Here is a 16,465-nt window from a genome sequence, read left to right on the forward strand (position 1 = left end):
ACACACACGTACATTGCAACGCTGTGCAACACGGACACGGCATGGATGCATGTACCTCGAGGTTGAGTTTGGTGTCCAGGCCACGCGCAAAGAGCGGGTGGATGTTCTGGGCCGTTTTCTTGTGGCTCTTCAACAGTTTGGCCGCCTTTTCCATCGACTTTCGATCAGGAAGCCCCCCGCTGGGCTGGTCGATGTACACAAACCCACGGTACTTGACCTCAAACCGTTCACCCATCCTCCTCGTTGTTGTTGTTGTTGTTGTTGTTGTTGCCCCCTGTGCAAAGTCGCTCGTCCGACACAACGCAGTTCAACAGCGGTGTTGTTCCTCTGTTGTTTTGTGGTCCTACGCGACCGACTGAATTCAGTCGACCAAGGAGTTGTGTGCGCTTTGTGTGTGTGTGTGTGTGTGTGTGTGTGTGTGTGTGTGTGTGTGTGTGTGTGTGTGTGTGTGTGTGTGTGTGTGTGTGTGTGTGTGTGTGTGTGTGTGTGTGTGTGTGTGTGTGTGTGTGTGTGTGATGTTGGACAACAGCTGACATCGCAGCCTCTTTCTTCACGAATCAATGGTGGGCGTAATGTTAACGAGAACGAGCGTTCTGCTGAGAGGTGATATGATCGCACCAAGGGTTGCTAAACACACACACACACACACACATACACACACACACACACACACACACACAACAAACGTACTCAGCAGCACTGTCACAAACCTTAGTGACCCAGAACAACAAAAAGCATGTCGGCATCACCACCAATCATCGTCATCATCATCATCATCATCATCATCATCATCATCATCATCACCACCAATCATCGTCATCATCATCATCATCGTAATCATCGTAATCATCGTCGTCCTCAGAGTCATCATCAAAATCATAATCATCATCACCATTATCGTCACCATCATCATCTTCGCTGCAAGAGGTGTCACTGCAACACTCGTAATGTCGCTTTCCTGCGAGCAGTATCTGCCTCATCTCCTCTGGCGATCGGTTGACGAGAGTCACGTCGGGCCACCGCCACTCTTCGTCGATTGTGGAGCAGTATTTCACCACAAGCGACGTGACGGGTGGGATGTTATCCACACCATCAAACCCGCAGTTGTCGAGAATAAGGCGCTGCACGCTGCTGATGCACGCAAAATCCTTGATGTTGCACGTCAAGATCCGGCAGTGGTTCACATCCTGAATGCGGTTGATCACCAACACGCCTGCGGATGCATCATCATCATCATCATCATCATCATCATCATCATCATCACCATCATCATCATCATCATCATCATCACCACCATCATTGCTGTTGTCGTTGTTGCTGCTATTGTTGTTGTTGCCACCATCACCACCACTTCCACCACCATCGTCACCACCAGTACTCCGTACGCCAGCACTCGCCAGTCGTTTCGTCTGACCATGCTGCGACTGCTGGTGAAGGGGGGTGGTCGAACCGCCAACGGTGGCGTTCTCAACGTGTAACGAGGTCATGGAGGCCATCGCGACAGACCCACTGCAGTCGGCCAGGCGCACGTGCTCGCAGTCGGCGAGTTCCCCCTCCAGTCTGCAGCTGACGAGTTCGAGCAGCTTTCGTCCAGAGAGTAAGTGAAAGTCATGCATGGGGACGTCTGCACCAGCGTATGTGTCTTGCTGAAGCAGTACCTGCGGCACGTGTTGCACAAAGCTGCAGTGGAGGTCGTGCTCGAAGAACACCTTCAGCAGCTGAACACACGGTGGCACCGGCGCCTCCACCTCCCGTTTCATGACAAATACGACGACACGGCTTGGGATGACATTCAGGTCCCGGATGTCATCAATACAATGCAGCAGTTGTAGTTTGTCAACCCGGCGGCCAAGAGATGCCAGCTGCTCCGGTGTCAGGGCAGGAATTTCAATCGACTCCAGGGCAGAAATTTCAATCGACTCCAGCGCGAAGCACACCTCATCTGCGTGCTCAAAGTCTGGAAATGTGGCCAGCGAAGACAACGCATGGTGGATTACAAGCTTGCGGATGTGACGCGGGCACGTCACGCGCATGTTCGGGTTGCGCTGCAACTCAATCGTTGTTGCGTTGGGAAGATGCAATACCTCAGGGACGGCGGTGAGGTCACAAAGAGACACCTGAGTTGCGTTCAATGTGTCGATCTCAAGCGGTATCGCCTTCAGCTGAAGAGATTCTGCTGCTGCAATGGCCTCGTGCCCACTGGAGCAGAGAACGCGGTGGAGAGCCAGGTGCTTGGTTCCGATCAGTGGAGTGAGGTTGGTCGTGTCATGGCTAAAGTTTAAGAGCGTGACGCTGGAAAGACCTGCCTCTGCGAGGTCACTCAAATTATTGCAAATCGTGCTCCATATATCGCGGATGTCAATGCATCGCACGCGTTGCAGGTGACAGCGGCGAGGCGTAGTGCCTGTCGCTCCCGTCCAGACGAAGCAGTCAACGTCCTCTACCGCAACAGCAGCAGACTGGAAGCGTAAAGTGTCACAGAGGACAACTCGGGTAATGTTGCACGCTTTGATTGTGGAAAAGCGTGATCTGCCTGATGTCAAGTACACTAACTCTCCGCGCACATCTGCAAGTGCTGTCATTCGAAGCACATTCCAGCGATCAGCACATGTTTGGTTGCTGAACCTGGCCCGCATGGAGAATACCGCAGGTGCAGCACGGTGTTGCTGGTGGTGGTGTTGTTGCTGGTGGTGTTGCAGGTGGTGGTGTTGCTGGCGCTGGTCTTCTCCCTCGTCTCCGTTCTTACTCCCTTCCTTGCCTTCTACCTCGTGTTGTTGATGATGTTGTTGCAGCTGCAGGCGGCATTGTTGATGCGGCTTCGATGGCACTGCTTCAGCGCGAGGCTGGTTTGGTTGTTCGTGCTTCTGGCGTGCGGTTTGCAGCCCATGTGCTGCATAACTGTGTTGTTGTTGTTGTTGTTGTTGTTGTTGTTGTTGTTGTTGTTGTTGTTCTTGTTCTTGCCGCTGCACATTCTTGCTCCACTTCTCAAGCGCAGTGAAGCTGCCAAGCCAAAGCCGCCCGCATTGTCTGAACCTGCGCCAGAAACGGGCATCGTGCACTTGAGTCTCGAGGAAGGAGCAGGTGCTATCCCACGTCACCCCAAGCCAGCAGTGCACGAGAAATCGGTTCTGCAGCCAAGCGTCGATGGTTGTGCTAGGTGCATCTGCATCGGTCGCGTCAACGCTGCGCTCGCGCCAGGCGGCCTCCACAGGTTTGATCTTGTCCATCTGGAACGTGTCAATCCACTGCTTGACCGCTCGGGGCTTCTTCTTGAGGGAAGAGTTCAGGCGCAGGTCAGACCAGATGGCATAGTTACTCTTTGCAACGTCAGCAAACACATCAGCAAGGCACCATTTTGGCATGGCGCATGGCAAGTCGTGGTAGAGCTCGCGGCACGTCAGCATGAGGTTGAAGAAGGCGCGAGCCACGTCGCGCTTGGCGCGAATGTAATACACGTCCACATCGAGGACATCGAAGGCCTCAAGTCCCTGTTCGTCCGTCGCGATTCTTGTCATTGGCGGCGGCACAAGCAGGTGTTCTGCAACCAGCGCCCACTCGCTCGCGCTCGTGCTCATGTTGTCTGCGTGCCTGTGCGTGGGTGGTCACTTCAGAAAGCTCGAGGATGGGAAGATGCAACAAGGAAGGTGTCAGCGCACGCACGCTGGTCGTGCTTGTAGATTATTGGGCACATCTTACGAAAATATTCCTCAACCACACCAGCTCTCACACAAGCAGCTTCACCCCTCGCACGACGACATGCTCCATGTTCGTTTGGTTGCCCTTGTGTATTTGGGTGTTGTTGCTGTTGGGTGGAAAGCGTTGGTTGGAATGGCGCGACACGCGGCCCGTTTCAGAGCGCATGCCACACGGGGCAACACCGACAGACGCCAACAAAACAGCAACCATCAGGAGTGAAACAAAACACACGGAAGGTACGACAACAAAGCAACCGACACACGACAAGCGAGCGCGCGTGAAGGAAGCCCTGTTGCTGCAAAAGGATGCCACGGACAAAAGTGTATGAAAGAACACAAGAAATCAAGCATGGAAAGAGCACAGGGAAAGGGCGTAGTAAGCGTGGAAGAAGGGGGGGGGGAGGTGGGAGGGTTGGTGATCAGCTCACATCCTCAAACAAGACAGGGATCATGGGGATGCACGAGTGAGAAGCCAAGCACTTTAGTAGACGCGAATGACAGGGGGCACGGTCTCGCACTCCTGCTTGTCAAGGGTGTCATCGATGACAGGGCGGTACTTCAGGTCAACAGAGCCCTTCGCCGTGTCCTGTGTGGGTGAGTGTGATTGTGAGTGTGATTGTGAGTGTGAGTGAGTGAGTGAGAGTGTGAGTGTGATGGTGAGAGAGAGAGAGAGAGTGTGTGTGTGTGTGTGGGTGTGTGTGTTCGTTCGCGTGCATGTGTGTGTGTGTGTGTGTGAGCGAGCGTCAGCAGGTTGTGCATGTGTTGCTCGTGTGCATCACGTCAAAAGCAGGCACGGCTACACGACGCATGCGGCAGACGTACAAAAGTGGAGAGGGTGTGCTTCCTCCAGTGCTCGTCAAAGGAGAGCTTGGTCTGGCCCTCGATGGGCTTGGTGTAGTCATACTCATCCACGCGGTCCTTGTAGTCCTCGCGCGAGTGGGCGCCGCGAGACTCCTTGCGGGCCTCGGCAGAGACAATCGTCTGCAGGGCGCACGTCATCAGGTTCTGCAGCTCAAGGGCCTCAATCAGATCCGTGTTGAACACCATACCGCGGTCAAACGTCTTCAGGTCAGACACCTGCACAAGTGTTGCCGTGTTTGGGATTGTGTGAGGGTTGGTGTTGGTGCAAAGGATTGGTTAACGTGGACAGGTCTCGGCGTCAGCAAGCGCGACAACACGCCACAAAAGCCGCCAATGGGTTGCCATGTTCAGTTCTCACAGCACAAAACCACCAGTACTCACGCAGTACGTACCCACACCCACACACTCGCACACCCACATCCACACACACGCAATCGTTGCTGGTTCGCACCATGGTGTCGTAGGTCTTTGCAAGGAGGTCGCAGCCCTCCTGCAGGACCTCGCCCGTGCGGAAGACGGCGGCGTGGCTCTGCATGGTCTTCTGCATCTCCAGACGCAGCTCGGCGGTGGTGGCGCTGCCGTTGGCGTGGCGCACCTGGTCCAGGTTGGCAATCGAGGCCTCGCCGGCGTTGGCGGGCATGTCGGGGATCTTGGCGCCGGGCTTGTCCTCCTCCGCAATCGTGTTGGCGCACGCTGTCGAGACATTAAAAGGCGTGGGTGTGCGAGAATGAGATTGTGTTTGGAGAAAACAAAAACGGGCAGGAGGAGGGGATGAAAGGGATGAGATAATGTGCAAATGGAGATGGCAAAACCATCAGCAGCACAACTACCACCATCACTACCACGACCAATAGCACCGGCCACAGCGCGCATGGTACGCACCGCGGCCGAAGACAACAATGTCGAGGAGGGAGTTGGCGCCGAGGCGGTTGGCACCGTGGACAGAGGCGCAGGCAACCTCGCCAGCAGCGTACAGGCCGGGCACGACCTCGTCCTGGCCGTTGACGTTCTTGATGACCTGACCGCGGTAGTTGGTGGGCACGCCGCCCATGTTGTAGTGGACGGTGGGCAGCACGGGGATGGGCTCCTTGGTGGCGTCAACACCGGCGAAGATGGCGGCCGTCTCAACAATACCGGGCAGGCGCTCCTGCAGCACCTCCGTTGGCAGGTGCGACAGCTGCAGGTACACGTGGTCCTTGTTGGGTCCGCAGCCGCGGCCCTCGCGAATCTCAATGGTGGAGGAGCGGGAGACGACGTCGCGGGAGGCAAGGTCCTTGGCCGTCGGGGCATAGCGCTCCATGAAGCGCTCGCCCTCGCTGTTGAGCAGAATACCGCCCTCACCACGGCAACCCTCCGTGATCAGGCAGCCGGCACCGTAGATGCCCTGTCGCAGACAACGCAATCAGGAGACAGGGGGCAGGGAGAGGGAAAACATGGTGCGTGTGGTGAGGTCGATGCAATATAGTGTGTGTGTATGAATGCGTGTGTGTGCATATGTATGTGTGTGTATGTATGCGTGTGTGTGTATATATATATATGTATATGTGTGGATGTATGAGTGTGTGTGTGTGTGTGTGTTTAAGATCCTCCCCACGCAACACACATGCCATGCATGCACGCACGCACAAGCAGACACACGCACACGTAAAATCGTAAACTCGCTCACGTGTACACGCACATTTACAAGCACACGCAACGCACCGTTGGGTGGAACTGAACAAACTCGAGGTCCTCGTTCTGGAGGCCGGCGCGGGCAACCATGGCGTTGCCGTCACCAGTGCAGGCGTGGGCAGAGGTGGCGGAGAAGTAGGCGCGGCCGTAACCACCAGTGGCAAGCACGGTGTTCTTGCAGTGGAAGCGGTGCAGGGTACCGTCCTCCTGGCACATGGCCAGGACACCGACGCAGGCGCCCTCGTCGTTCATGATCAGGTCAAGCGCAAAGTACTCAATGAAGTAGGCCGTGTCGTAGCGGAGGGACTGCATTGCACGGAGGCGAAGATGGGTAGGTGCGTTGAAGGGGGGTTGGGTTGGGTCGTTGATTGAACGTGAGAATTTGCAACGAGGATCACACGGAGGCGGGCAGGCAGATAAGCAGACGGGCAGGTTGCAGACAGACACACACGCGAGCAGGTTGCAGATAGACACACACGCGGGCAGGTTGCAGACAGACACACACGCGCACAAACACACAAACATCCAAACACCCACACACATACACACCTGGCCGTAGAGGGTGTGGAGGAGGGAGTGGCCCGTGCGGTCAGCGACGGCGCAGCAGCGGTGGGCCTGGCCGCCCTTGCCAAACTTGAGGCTTTGGCCACCAAAGGCGCGCTGGTAGATGCGGCCTTCCTCCGTTCGGGAGAAGGGCATGCCGTAGTTCTCAAGCTGAAGGCCACAGGGCAAGGGCAGAGAGGAGAGAGAGAGAGAGAGAGAGGAGAGGGAACAGAGCTTTGTGGTGAGGACGGTGACAACGAAAACCTTTGCTGAACTCAAGGGCTGGTCATGGGGTGTCAAATCCCGCACACACTGTGCAAAGTTGACAGGCACAGCCACGTAAATTCCACGCATACAGACAGACACACAGACACACAGACACACAGACACACACACACACACCTCGATGACGGTCTTGGGGGCTTCGCGGGTCATGTAGTGGATGGCGTCCTGGTCGCCAAGCCAATCCGAACCCTTGACGGTGTCGTAAAAGTGGAAGCGCCAGTCGTCCTCCTCCATGTTGCCGAGGGCGGCGTTGATACCACCCTATGAGGAGAAAGAGGGGGGTGGGGGTGTCGGGAGGGCACAACGACGTGGGAATTGCACACAAGATGAGAAGGGAAGCCGTCACAGGTCACACACACGCATCCATGTACTGAGCTGTCCATACATGCATTGTTGATAGACAGGACTGCCATCGAAAACCCATTGACACACGAAGGCAAACAAAGGACAAACAAGGTCAAGACCAAAGACAAGGAGTCGTGGTGAACGCCTTGCAACCTGGTGTCCACACACACACACACACGCAGACCTGAGCAGCGACGGTGTGGGAGCGGGTGGGGAAGAGCTTGGTGATGCAAGCAGTCTTGAAGCCGTGCTGGGTGAGGCCGAAGGCGGCGCGAAGGCCGGCACCACCGGCACCAACGACGACGGCATCAAACTCGTGGTCGATGATGGGGTAAGCAGACGACACCTTTTAGCGACAATGGGAAGGAATGGAGCGGTGTGGCACATGCACGACAAGAGATGAGGGCGAGTTACGTGTTTGACCTTGCGCGTGTGTGCGTGTGTGCGTGCAGGTGCACCTCTCACTCTCTCGCACTCTTTCTTTTTTTCGTCTTCCCATCTCCCCATGTTGGCGAACCGCCGACAACGGTACGAGCAGGTGCATGTTGCAGGAGGAAAAGTAGCTGACTTGACTGGAAGGCCATCTTTGCAAATGCCAACGGAAGACCGCACAAACAAGCAACAAAAGACTCCACAACAACACAACCGAGGTCTACACGACTGACCGACACAACCCCGCTGTTAGTTACCTGCTCGGCGGCCTTGGCTGTGCGGCCCGCGTGAAGGCGGCGCACGGCCGTGAGGCAGGAGCGGGCACGAGACGCTGTTGCGTTCATATCCGGTGCTGGTGCGTGTGATGGAGAGGAAGGCGAAATAAGCGAACAGCAGTGAGTGGCGGTGCTGCAATCTTGAGTTGGAAACTTGGCCATGCCACCGCAGAAAAATTCACCGATAAACGTCGAAAGGTTTCTACCAAAATTCCGGCCGGACAGGCCAGCAAGAACGAACAACGACAACGATGATGATGATGATGGCGATGATGATGCAGTCGAGGGCGTGTGGCAGAGGCGTGGTTGCGGCTGCCAGTGCTCAGTGTGGCAGCAGAAGAAGAGCGGTGGCTGAGGGGATGATGAGGACGAGGGTGATGGTGAGGGAAGCAGCAGCAGCAACAGCACCTCAGATGGTGCGGCTGGAGACGTGGCGGACCCTGAGTACAAAGGCAGCCCTTCAGACACAGCAACAAGAGACACACCAGCAGACACAACAACAACAACACATGCCTTCCTGCTTCACGAGAAGGAGAACCACAGCGTCGCCGTCAACGTCGTGCGCTGTTGACTTTGATCAACTGGAAGCGGTCGATGCTGGGCCCTTGGGGCTGTTTGTGTTTCCAGACGTCATCAGTGAAGCGGAAGAGGAACACTTGATGTCGCAGGTGAACCGCAAGCTCAAGCGCATGCGGTACGCCTCGGCGCACTTTGACCGCGCCATCAGCGGCTACAGGGAGATGCGCAAGTCACGATGGGACCCAGCGTCCATGGACACGTTTGCGCGCCTGCAGACCATGCACCCTTCCCTCCAAGCCCACATCCAGCCCAACCCTTCGTACCACATCCTGGACTTGGAGGCTGAGGGAACCATCTTCCCACACGTCGACAGCCTGAAATACGTACGCACAACTCATGCCTGTGCTGGCGCCTGCATCCACCGCGCCTGTGTCTGCTAGAACAGTCTTATGGCTCGCACCCACGCCTCTTAACTGCGTAATTCTTTCAGGCTGGTCCAGTCATTGCCGGGATTTCCATGTTGTCTGACGCTGTCATGACGTTTGCTTCAGAGAAGGACCCGTGAGTGTACTTTGTGCACATGTGTGCGGGTGTGTGCGTGTGCACGCGTGTGTGTGTGCGTGTGCGTGTGTGTGCGTGTGCGTACACGTGTGCGTGTGTTTGTGTACGTGTGCGTGTTTGTGTGTGTCTTGTTCCAGCCGGACGATCCAGCCTGACGATCCAGCCTGACGATCCAGCCGGACGATCCAGCCTGACGCTCCTGCTTGGCTGTCCAGCTTGGCTGTCCTGTTTGGCTGTCCTGCTTGGCTGTCCTGCTTGGCTGTTAGTCATGACTTGTTTCACCACCTCCTAACCGTGCACTGCTTGTGGCGTGTGTTGACAGAAGTGATGTGATCGAAGCCTTCCTTCCCCGTCGCTCCATGTACATCATGAGGTAATGTCACACATCATAGCGAGTTGTAGAACGTCTTTCTCGAAAGGGTGCACGTGGTATGCTGAAAGTTAAACGCATTTCGCTTCTCTGGCGATGGTTCATGCGCTGTACACCTGCAAATCTCCAAATGCAACACCATTCTTCTGCCAAAGATGTTTGCTTCTTCCTCCCAGCCATGCGCTACTCTTCCACCTCACAACACAAAACGCGTGTTTTATGCGCTTGCCTTTCCTCTTCCAGCAATCGCATTCGATATGACTACACGCACGCTGTGGAATACAAGCAGTTCATATGGGGTGGCAACACGTACGAGCGCACGCGCCGTGTCTCCCTCCTCATGCGCAACGAAGATTAGCACAACACAAGGCACGCGCACCGCAGCATACAGCACATGTACCACAACGCGGAGCACGTACATGTACTCGTGTGTGTGTGTGTGTCCGTGTGCGTATCTGCGTTTTCGTGTGCGCAGAGGGGGTTGGTTCACGAGCGCTTGCCGTCACTTCTTATTCCCTTGCTAGCCAAGCTTGTATTTGCCACTGGCGTGATAGTGTACGCTTGTAAACAACACAACACCTACGTCGATAGCCATGGGAGCTGAGCAGCCAAACGCCACCCAGCTCAAGCACGCATACTGACGCAACAACAGCCAACATGCACAGGGGAAAGAGGGGGAGGGGAGAGCGGTAGCAAGGCGTACACATGGATACACACACCCACACACCCACACACCCACACACACATACACACACACACACACGCACACGCACGCACGCGCGCGCGCATACAACACAGCCCGCAAGCCTGCCTGCCAAGCCACGTCAAGTCCACTGGGACCGGTCCCACATGAGGAGGAGCTCGGCCATCTCCATCAGCAGCGGCTTCACCACCATCGCCGCATCACCAGCTCGCCGCTTACCACCGCCACCACCGCCACCACCACCACCACCACCACTACCACCACCACTGCTACTACCACTGCTGGTGGTGCTCTTGCTGCTGCTTCGCGCTCGCGCCGGCGACGACTGCATGCGAGAAGGAGCAGCAGTTGTTGACGCGTTGCCATGATGGTGGTGGCTGTGTGCAGTGCCGCCGCCACCTGCCGTCGATGCTGTCGCCGTTGGCGGCGGATGGAGGGAGAAATCGTCCACCCATGCTGAGTCAGCAGTTGCCGGCACCTCTCGCTGTCGCTTTGGCGATTCAAGGGCTGTGCGCTGCACGGCCTCATACACTGGCAAAAGGATGGTTTGAGTGAGCCAAACGCCCACACCTTCCTCGCTTTCTCCGCCCACGAACCCGCATACAAGAGCACAGTGCGTGCGTGCGCGTGCGTGTGTGTGTGTGTGTGCGTGTGTGTGTGTGTACCTTTTTGCTGCCCGCACGTGACAGCTGCGGTGGAGAGGGACTCGTGGACGCGGCGATACACCAGCGGCTGGCGATGATGATAACGCGTTGTTGGAAAAGCACGGGGAATGATATCAGCATTGGGGTGGCGAGTGAACACAACCAAGTCGTGTTGGTGAATGGTGACACCGACAGCATGCTACGGGTGTGACGACAGACGATGTGGAGCCGCACAGGCATGGAGACACAACAAATGTCGCCATTGCTGTTGTTGTGTTGACTCACCACGCGCGCGTCAGAATCCGCGAGGAGGAGGAGGTCTTCGAGTTGGATGAGCAGCGGCAGCAATTCTTCCAGCTCACCGGCCTAGGGGGGAGCGGGAAGGTGGTGAATGGTACGCATCTTCATTCAGCAACACACACACACACAGACACACAGACAGACACAGACACAGACACACAGACACACAGACAGACAGACAGACAGACACACACACACACAGACAGACACACACAGACACACACTCACACAAAAGTACCACGTCTCACCTTTGCCTTGATGTCAATGAGGAGGACGAGAGCGCGGAGTTTGAGCGTGGACCGCGGCGGGCACAGATCAACACACGCGTACAGACAGCTTGTGGCAAAGACGGTCTGGTCCAGACGCAGGGCGAGCAGCGCAAGCCGCAGCCAGTCCGCATGCGTGCGCGTCTGTTGCAGTTGTGGTGTGGGGTTTGGCGTGTGGGGTTTGTGGTGGGCGTGGTGAGAAGGAGAGAAGACAGATACACAGACAGGCAGAGAGGCAGACAGACACACACACACACACAAATACACAGATACACACACACACTCACAGATACACACACGCACACACACACACACACACGCGTATACCCACACCCACTCACACGGACAGAGACAGACAGACAAACAAACACACAGCACCCCCACCCCGCCTACCTCTGCGACGCGGGCGGCCTCCGTCTCGAGTCCCTGCGTGCCGCCGCTGTGCAGAATGAAGCAGCACAGGTCCTCATACACAATGGCGCACATGTTGTCCAGCCACCGCCGGCACAGCCGCTGGTGCACTGCAACATCGTGCTCGCTCTCCACAACACCACCGCCATAGCCACCGCTGCCGCCAAACAGCACATCGCACGGGTGGTCGCAAGGGGTAGGGGTTGTCTGATTCTGCTGTTGCTGGTTCTCCGTTTTTTCTTCTCCACCTTCTCCTTCTGCTGCTTCTGCTTTTTGTTGGGTGTCGTGGGCATCGCCCTGAACAACGCCGCTCTCTTCACGATCACCTTCATCTTCATCTGCGCCCTTGCCACCAGCATTACCTCTCTGATCACTGCCACCCTCATCATCACTGTCATTGTCCTCGCCATTGGCGTCGTGTGCTGGTGGCGCGAGTGTCAACGCCGGCACCGTCTCCTTCACCTGAAACGCCGATTGTGTGTCGTGCACCGTTAACTGCGCATCGAATACCGATACATAGTTCACCACAGGGCCATCAGCCCCGCCGGAACGTATCTGCGGTTGTTGCTGTCCCTGCTGTTGTTGCTGCTGTCCGCCACCATCACCACCATCTCCACCATCACCACTGCCAGCTTCACCATCGTTGCCGCTGGTGTCGAGCTGCAGGTGTGCGTGTGTGCGTCGCTGTTCCTCAATCACGTGGTGCGCGTGCGTCTGTGCACGTGTGAAGAATGTCTCCTGTCGCAACACCAGGAATTGGCTCCACCCAACACGCTGCACAATCCGTATCAACAACTGATGTGTTCATGTGTGCGAGTGTGTGAATGTGTGTGTGTGAGTGTGTGTGTGCGAGTGAGTGCGTGTGTGAGGAAGAGGGCGAGTGTGAGACCAAAGATGATCGCATGCGTGTTGCGGCCAAGTGCTCAAAGGTCATGGAGCCACAACACGAGCACACACTTGAACATGAGTGCGTGCGTACGTGTGCATGCATGTGCATCACAGAGAGTCAACCTTGTACGCGTCGAGTGCGATGCCTGTGAGGGAGACGGCACGAAGTTGCGACAGGAATTTGTCGTCCTGGAACGGAATCTGAAAATACACAATCGCGTTGGAGGTCAGGGGGTGGTAAAGGGGACACGCGTGCAGACAAGCGCGTGTGCGCACGCACATACACATACACACACACAGACACACTCATGAACACACATGAACACACACAGACACACAGACACGCTGCACCTTGCGGAGTTTTGGGTGCGGGGACGAGTGGTCGCGGGTCTGGGGCGCGGGAACGGCAGTGGCAGACACCTGGATGCAGTTCAGCGCAGCAAGCGCCAGGCTGAAACAGTGGAGAAGGGGTTTTTTTTTTTTTTTTTTTTTTTTTTTTTTTTGGGGGGGGGGGGGGTTGATGGGATAGGGAAGGGATAGAGTCAGGGTAGAAGGAGGAAGCGTCGTGGAGATTATAGAAGTGGTGATGTACTGTGAGCGTTCATGGGAAGAAGAGACACGAAGCACAAATGGAGCATGCACTCTTCCCCACACAGTCATAGACAGAGACGCAGACAGAGACACAGACAGAGACGCAGACACACACACACACACACACACACACACAATCAAAACGAACCGTGGGCAGTCAGCGTGGAGGTATGCCGTGGCGAGGTGCAGCCAATCACGACCGCTCGCGCCGGGAGCAACAACTGCGGCGCGGGCGAGGGTAATGGCATCGGCAACACGATCACCTTGCAGACACGCGCGCGACTGCTCTGTGAGGAGACAGCTCGGCGGCGCGTGTGTGTACTGGGTGACCGTCTGCACCAGCCAGCGGGCGGCGTCCCGACGCGGCAGCGACTAATGGCAATCGTGATGATTATGATGATGGTGGTGGTGGTGGTGGTGGTTGCAGAAAGGAGTCAGTGTGTGCGTGTGTGTGTGTGTGCGTGTACGTGTGTGAAGTACAGCCGTATACACAGCGTGTGAGAGTGTGCAAGGTGATATTCAGGGGTGCATGAATGTGCAAGTAATGCAGGCAGCGTTCGCCAACACATTAAGACAACATGACGACCCAAGCACATCCAACACGAGATGATACACATGTCCGTCGTGCATAGCAGACCTTGTGCTGTGCGTCGACGGCGGTGGTGATACAGCGGGCAGCAACAGCGACAAGCCGCGGATCGTGCGCCGACAGCCGCTTGCACAGCAGCGCAGCCTGGACAGAGATGAAGGGAGGGGGTGGTGAGGTGATGTTGAGCTGGGGCAGTTGTCACATGTACAATGAATGGTGATGGCGTGCAGACACACAGGCAGACAGACAGGCAAACATACGGGCAGAGAGACAGACACAAACGCGCAAGCATACTATCGCCATCGCACGCGTTCACACACATACACACACACGCACACACGCACAGCACACAGCGCACCTCGACGTCGAGGTGCTGTCGCTGGAGAAAGGAGCAGAGCGGGGAGAGGAGGGCGTTGTCGTGCGGCCGCTGCCCGCGAACACCGCGCCCTTCAAGCGCACGCAGCAGCGGGAAGTACACCTAATGGCGTGGGGTACATGGGGTGGGTGGTGGTGATGTGTGTGCGTGTGTGTGTGTCAAGGGGAGGGTGAGGTGTTGACGCTCGTGCGAACGCCAGCGTGGTGCAGCAGAGACAGTGACAGACAGAGAGACAGGGAGACAGAGAGACAGTCACACACACACACACACAGACACAGACAAAAACACAGACAGACAGACAGACGTATCGACCTTTGCGATGGATGCCTTGAGCGTGTCGAGTGCGCGCGGCGTTGGGAGCGGGTTGATGACGACCTCCGCTGGGACACGATCGTCCCGGCGCTCGTGCCGGTGCAGCGCACGCACCATGCTCGACAGCTGGAGAAAGAGGTGCATGGACGCACACGCATACACATGCACATGCACACACACACACACACACACACACACACACACACACACACACACACACACACACACACACACACACACACACGCATGTTCACAGCAAAAGGGGCTTGTGAGTTGTATGGCGTTGCTCGGTATTGGCGAGTGCGAGGTGCGTGCAGACAGGCGGAAACAACGAGTGGTAACTGTGAGCGCACCCATATCTGGGGCCACATCTTCTCCTCCACCATGTGCAATCCTCCTTTGGCATCGACTCCAAAGCTGGCACAGAGACGCGCGTAGGCGCATGTTAGTACAGCGAGCTTGGTTTTCCGTCCACAGACAGACAGACACACACACAGACAGCTAGACAGAGACAGACATACAGACACACACACAAAGACACAGACACAGACACACAGACACATACACACACACACGCAGCAGCAGCAGCAGCAGCAGCAGCAGCAGCAGCAGCAGCAGCAGCAGCGCGACACACCTGCGCACAGTGCCGGGGAAGAGGAGCTCTGTGCGAATGTCCATGCCGGACACAATGTCGTGAACAGCGAAGATGGCCTTGAGTGGCGTCACACCGCGCCCGTTCTGCGGAGCAACCAGAACACGAGTTGTGTGAGGGTGTATGGCAGGCTTATGCACCGTCAGCCAAGCGCACAGCAAAGTACACACACACACACACAAACAAACACGCACACAACACACACACACACACACACACACACACACACACACACACACACACACACATTCGTGCACACACACGCGCGCGCGCACGCAACGGACCTCTTGTTGGCGAACAGAAATGTGCTGCTGAATGTAGGCGGCAATGTGTGCGGGCGTGCTGCAGTTGATGCCGACGACGTAGTGGTGCTCCATGAGGTCACGACGACCGCGCATGATCTTGCTCGTGCTCGGCACGGAGTAGATGACGCAGCACACATCCGGCAGCCCCAGTGGCAGGCGGTCTGAAGCAGTGAAGGGGGAAGAGTGTGTAAAGGGAGCAAGAGCAAGATACGGCGTGATGAGAGCGCGTAAAGAAGGTAGTGTCAGGCTGCAGTGTGATGGGACAGCGTGACATGTGCAGCGAACGTACCGAGGTCGTTACATCGGTGCTGAAAGAATTGAGTCAAGTGTCTTGGATCCATGGCTCTCTGTTGTCACCATCGCAGACACGTTGAGACAGAGCACAATCAGCCGGGTTCGTCGAGGTACTGGCAACCCTCGTTGCATATACGCAAGCACCGTGTGCATGGAGAAGCACGCAGCATGCAAATGGCAAAGCAGACACACACACACACAGACACACACAGGCACACAGACACACACAGACACACACAGGCACACACACACATACAGAGACAATCACTTACAGACACACACACACAGACACACAGACACAGACACAGACACCGCACCTTGATTGGAAGCACGCTTGGTGCAAGTCGGCCGTCATCCGCTTGCTTGCGCGCGTCCCCAGCACCGCTGCCACTGCCGCCCGTGTAGCTGGTGCCTGTGCCACTGCCTTTGCCTCCTCCATCACGTCGATCACCACCTCCACCACCTCCACCACCTCCTCCACTGCTGCTTCTCCACCACGAAGACATCTCTTCCCTCTTCTTCTTGTTCTTCTTGTTCTTTTGTGAGAAGCAGCGAAAATCTGCTGACTCAGCAGAAT

General features: G+C 56.4%; 5 protein-coding genes across 5 annotated transcripts in view; 1 reads left to right on the forward strand and 4 right to left on the reverse strand.

The window, feature by feature from the left end:
* The window catches only part of PTSG_05870 (uncharacterized protein), a 2,283-nt gene extending 1,982 nt beyond the window's left edge, over positions 1 to 301 (reverse strand). Inside the window, exon 1 of the mRNA XM_004992706.1 lies at positions 56 to 301. Coding sequence (XP_004992763.1) covers positions 56 to 235 — 180 coding nt within the window. The 5' untranslated portion in view covers positions 236 to 301. The remainder of the gene's footprint in view (positions 1 to 55) is intronic.
* Positions 302 to 800: 499 nt separating this feature from the next.
* Positions 801 to 3,686, reverse strand: PTSG_05871 (uncharacterized protein; the record flags this gene model as incomplete). Its single annotated transcript, XM_004992707.1, has 1 exon — positions 801 to 3,686. Exon 1 carries the CDS (start codon positions 3,573 to 3,575, stop codon positions 801 to 803), a length of 2,775 nt encoding a protein of 924 aa, XP_004992764.1. The 5' UTR covers positions 3,576 to 3,686.
* A 78-nt stretch (positions 3,687 to 3,764) lies between these two features.
* Positions 3,765 to 8,267, reverse strand: PTSG_05872 (succinate dehydrogenase flavoprotein subunit). Its single transcript, XM_004992708.1, has 9 exons — positions 8,090 to 8,267; positions 7,585 to 7,746; positions 7,173 to 7,316; positions 6,777 to 6,941; positions 6,258 to 6,533; positions 5,439 to 5,940; positions 5,008 to 5,249; positions 4,518 to 4,772; positions 3,765 to 4,281 (listed from the first exon to the last, which is right to left on the reverse strand). The coding sequence occupies exons 1-9, from the start codon at positions 8,174 to 8,176 to the stop codon at positions 4,177 to 4,179; spliced, it is 1,938 nt and encodes a 645-aa protein (XP_004992765.1). The 5' UTR covers positions 8,177 to 8,267; the 3' UTR covers positions 3,765 to 4,176.
* PTSG_05873 (uncharacterized protein) lies at positions 8,258 to 10,139 on the forward strand. The gene is made up of 4 exons (XM_004992709.1): positions 8,258 to 9,009; positions 9,117 to 9,187; positions 9,510 to 9,560; positions 9,801 to 10,139. Exons 1-4 carry the CDS (start codon positions 8,359 to 8,361, stop codon positions 9,913 to 9,915), a joined length of 888 nt encoding a protein of 295 aa, XP_004992766.1. The 5' UTR covers positions 8,258 to 8,358; the 3' UTR covers positions 9,916 to 10,139.
* Positions 10,140 to 10,231: 92 nt separating this feature from the next.
* On the reverse strand, positions 10,232 to 16,432 carry PTSG_05874 (uncharacterized protein). Its single transcript, XM_004992710.1, has 16 exons — positions 16,206 to 16,432; positions 15,884 to 15,941; positions 15,574 to 15,755; positions 15,272 to 15,375; positions 14,991 to 15,054; positions 14,638 to 14,763; positions 14,308 to 14,427; positions 13,998 to 14,093; positions 13,509 to 13,732; positions 13,121 to 13,220; positions 12,893 to 12,970; positions 11,864 to 12,676; positions 11,453 to 11,614; positions 11,190 to 11,270; positions 10,926 to 10,992; positions 10,232 to 10,791 (listed from the first exon to the last, which is right to left on the reverse strand). The coding sequence occupies exons 1-16, from the start codon at positions 16,392 to 16,394 to the stop codon at positions 10,382 to 10,384; spliced, it is 2,874 nt and encodes a 957-aa protein (XP_004992767.1). The 5' UTR covers positions 16,395 to 16,432; the 3' UTR covers positions 10,232 to 10,381.
* Positions 16,433 to 16,465: the final 33 nt, after the last annotated feature.

The sequence above is a fragment of the Salpingoeca rosetta genome (genome assembly GCF_000188695.1).
Source record: "Salpingoeca rosetta unplaced genomic scaffold supercont1.15, whole genome shotgun sequence".
Lineage (NCBI taxonomy): Eukaryota > Choanoflagellata > Craspedida > Salpingoecidae > Salpingoeca > Salpingoeca rosetta.

Bases quoted from the DNA above. Each gene is read 5' to 3' on its own strand.
- PTSG_05872 (XM_004992708.1), bottom strand. From the start codon at position 8,176: ATGAACGCAACAGCGTCTCGTGCCCGCTCCTGCCTCACGGCCGTGCGC. The intron at 5,250-5,438 runs GTGCGTACCATG...ATGTCTCGACAG, and splicing joins CATTGTTGTCTTCGGCCGCG to CGTGCGCCAACACGATTGCG. The intron at 4,773-5,007 runs GTGCGAACCAGC...ACACTTGTGCAG, and splicing joins CAAAGACCTACGACACCATG to GTGTCTGACCTGAAGACGTT.
- PTSG_05873 (XM_004992709.1), top strand. From the start codon at position 8,359: ATGATGATGATGATGGCGATGATGATGCAGTCGAGGGCGTGTGGCAGA. The intron at 9,188-9,509 runs GTGAGTGTACTT...GTGTGTTGACAG, and splicing joins TTTGCTTCAGAGAAGGACCC to AAGTGATGTGATCGAAGCCT. The intron at 9,561-9,800 runs GTAATGTCACAC...TTCCTCTTCCAG, and splicing joins CGCTCCATGTACATCATGAG to CAATCGCATTCGATATGACT.
- PTSG_05874 (XM_004992710.1), bottom strand. From the start codon at position 16,394: ATGTCTTCGTGGTGGAGAAGCAGCAGTGGAGGAGGTGGTGGAGGTGGT. The intron at 13,221-13,508 runs GTTCGTTTTGAT...CCACTGTTTCAG, and splicing joins CTCCACGCTGACTGCCCACG to CCTGGCGCTTGCTGCGCTGA. The intron at 11,615-11,863 runs GTAGGCGGGGTG...CAACTGCAACAG, and splicing joins AGGCCGCCCGCGTCGCAGAG to ACGCGCACGCATGCGGACTG.